This window comes from Myotis brandtii, unplaced genomic scaffold (assembly GCF_000412655.1).
Source record: "Myotis brandtii unplaced genomic scaffold, ASM41265v1 scaffold601, whole genome shotgun sequence".
Taxonomy (NCBI): Eukaryota; Metazoa; Chordata; class Mammalia; order Chiroptera; family Vespertilionidae; genus Myotis; species Myotis brandtii.
The window spans coordinates 282913-285988 of record NW_005370276.1 but is presented as its reverse complement, the minus strand read 5'-3'; the positions used below and the strand labels follow the sequence as shown (position 1 = coordinate 285988).

Genomic DNA, 3076 nt, shown 5'->3' with positions numbered 1-3076 from the left:
CATCAATGGTGAGAGAGAATCATGGATCGGCTGCCTCCTGCACGCCCCCTGCTGGGGAGGAAGCAACCCGGGCCTGTGTGTGCCCTTGACCTCGAACTGGGAACCTGGACGCTCGCTCTATCCACTGCGCCAAACCAGTAGGGCTGTTTCGCTGTCCTTTTGTGTCCGTGGCGTTTCTCTGGGTTTGCCTGCCTCCGGCCTCCCCCAGCCCCCTCCCCTCTCCTCCCTGCTCCTGGGCCTGGGCATTGCTCTCCGAATCGTCCCCTTCCCCCTGCGTCTCCCCGTGTGCCCGCTGCGGTCTCTCTCCCGCCGCTACTGTTTTCTCTCCCTCACTTCTGTGTGTCCGTGTCTCTCTCGGTCTCTCCGGGTCTTTCCGTTTGCTTCTCGGCGTCCCCGTTCTCTGCGTGTCTCTCCGTCTGTGTCCCCCCGCCTGGCCTCTGCGCCGTGGTTCTCAGCACCTCCCTCCCCGTCCCGTGCGCCTCCCTCCGCTCCTGGTTTGGTCTCTTCCGCGCGTCCCTGACTCCGTCTCCTGGCCCCGCCTTCCCCGCTCAGCCGAGGAGCGCAACTTCGCCGAGTTCAACTTCATCAACGAGCAGAACTCGGAGCTGGAGCGTCTGCGGGAGGAGATCAAGGAGGTGAGTGAGCCCCGGCAGCCTGGCCCAGCCTCGCCCTCGCCCTGCAGATGAAGGAGGCCATGAAGAAGGCGCGCTATGGCGACGCCGCCCGCCTGTCGCTGAAGGAGGAGAACGAGGCTTCGGTGCAGCAGCAGATAGGAGAGGTGCGCGCCGAGGCCGACAGCCTGGAGGCCCGCGCCCAGACACTGAGGGAGCAGGTGGAGAAGTTCAAGGCAGGTGAGCACCTGCCCCGCCTCTTCATCTGGGCCAATGCGATGAGCACGCGGCGGGCCAGGCCTCTGCTGGCCGTTTGGAGATCTCCAGGAATTACTTTGTGCACTCACTCATTCACCGCATATCCGTCATCCACCCATCCACGCACCCAGTACTGATCCATCTATCCATCCATCCATCCATCCATCCATCCAGTATTGATCCATCCATCCATCCATCCATCTAGTATTGATCCATCCATCCATCCATCCATCCATCCAGTATTCATCCATCTATCCATCCATCAATCCAGTATTGATCCATCCATCCATCCATCCATCCTAGTATCCATCCATCCATTCATCCATCTAGTATCCATCCATCCATCCATCCATCCATCCATCCATCTAGTATTCATCTATCCATCTATCCTTCCATCTAGTATCCATCCATCCATCCATTCAGTATTCATCCATCCATCTATCCATCTATCTAGTATCCATCCATCCATCCATTCATCCAGTATCCATCCATCCATCCATCCATCCATCCATCTAATATTCATCTATCCATCCATCTAGTATCCATCCATCCATCCATTCAGTATTCATCCATCCATCTATCCATCTATCTAGTATCCATCCATCCATCCATTCAGTATTCATCCATCCATCCATCCATCCATCCAGTATCCATCCATCCATCCATCCATCCAGTATCCATCCATCCATCCATCCATCCAGTATCCATCCATCCATCCATCCATCCAGTATCCATCCATCCATCCATCCATCCAGTATCCATCCATCCATCCATCCATCCAGTATCTCCATCCATCCATCCATCTAGTATTGATCCATCCATCTAGTATTGATCCATCCATCCATTCATCCATCCTAGTATCCATCCATCCATCCATCCATCCATCTAGTATTCATCCATCCATCCATCCATCCATCCAGTATCCATCCATCCAGTCAGCATCCATCCATCCATCCATCCATCCATCCATCCATCCATCCATCCATCCATCCATCCATCCATCCATCCATCCATCCATCCATCTGCTACTCATCCTTCCAGTCTAGAGCACTCAAGAACAGGCTGCCCTGGGTTTGAGTCCCAGCTCCACCATTTGTGGGCCTTGGTGTGTGGCTTCCTCTGTGGGATCCTCTCTGGAAACGCAATGCTGCGCCTACTTTGTAGGGTGGCCACGAGAATTAGATGGGGTGACGGATGGAAAGCTGAAGGTGGAGGGAGGCAGGAAGGTGGCAGTGGTGACGGGGAGCAAGCAGGAAAGCCACCTCCTGGCGCGCAGTAGGAGCTCAAGTAGTGGCAGACCCGCCTTTCCTGTGCGGAGTGATGAGACCTGCTGGGAGTGGTGGGCGGAGCCTGACATGGACACCCGGGCACGTGGAAGCAGGAGTGGGCCCGAACTCGGTGTGGAGCATGGGGCCATCATTCGAGAGGCCCAGCATAGAATAAAACTGTGGGGCCCCTTGTTAAAAATTTGCCAAGGATTTCAAGGTGGCAACAGGGGAGCATCAGACCCGGTGCACACCCAGGCCACGGCTCTGTGGGTGCCAGGGAAGGCCCCCCGGAAGCAGTGATGCTTGGGGCCGACCTGGAAGGATGAGCATTTAACTGAAAAGCCGGGAGCGGATGCTCCCCACAGGTGGGCAGGGCCCAGAGGTGCCTTCGTGGCCCCGGGTCCTCAGTGCAGAGGGGGGAATGCAGGGTGCGGGTGGGGGTGGACGAAGGCCTGGGCCTGAAGGGATGCCAGGCTGAGGCGCTTCCTGGAGGTGCTGGGGGGCCGTGGAAGGTTGTGAGCAGGAGAGGGGGTGCATAGGGAGGTTAGGGGAGGAGGGTGAGGAGGAGGGGCGCAGGTATGAGATTGAAGGGCCATGGGGATAAGGGACAGGTGCACTGGGGCTGGCCTGGTGAGATGGGGAGCCGGGGAGGAGTGCGGTGGGGGAGGACCCTGAGCTCAGTGTGGGCTGGGGGGTGCTCAGGGAGGGACCCCAGGGGGAAGCTGTCTGCATGAGCCTGGCTCAGGGCGAGGGGGCACAGGGATGGCTGGTGGGGTGCCGTACGGTTGGGTGCAGACTTTTTAAAGACCCTCACCCGAGGATCTTAGGGGTTTTGTTGTTGTTTTTCAATTGATTATTAGAGAGAGAGAGAGAGGAGCATCGATTGGTTGCCTCTCACACACACCCTGACCAGGGATCAAACTGCAACCTTTTATTTAT

The 3076-nt window shown here is 57.0% G+C and overlaps 1 protein-coding gene across 1 annotated transcript in view; it reads left to right on the top strand.

Annotated features, from left to right (window-relative positions):
• The window catches only part of CCDC114 (coiled-coil domain containing 114), a 29090-nt gene that overhangs the window by 23075 nt on the left and 2939 nt on the right, over positions 1 to 3076 (top strand). The window contains exons 9-10 of the mRNA XM_014550419.1: positions 91 to 635; positions 683 to 851. Coding sequence (XP_014405905.1) covers positions 91 to 635; positions 683 to 851 — 714 coding nt within the window. The remainder of the gene's footprint in view (positions 1 to 90; positions 636 to 682; positions 852 to 3076) is intronic.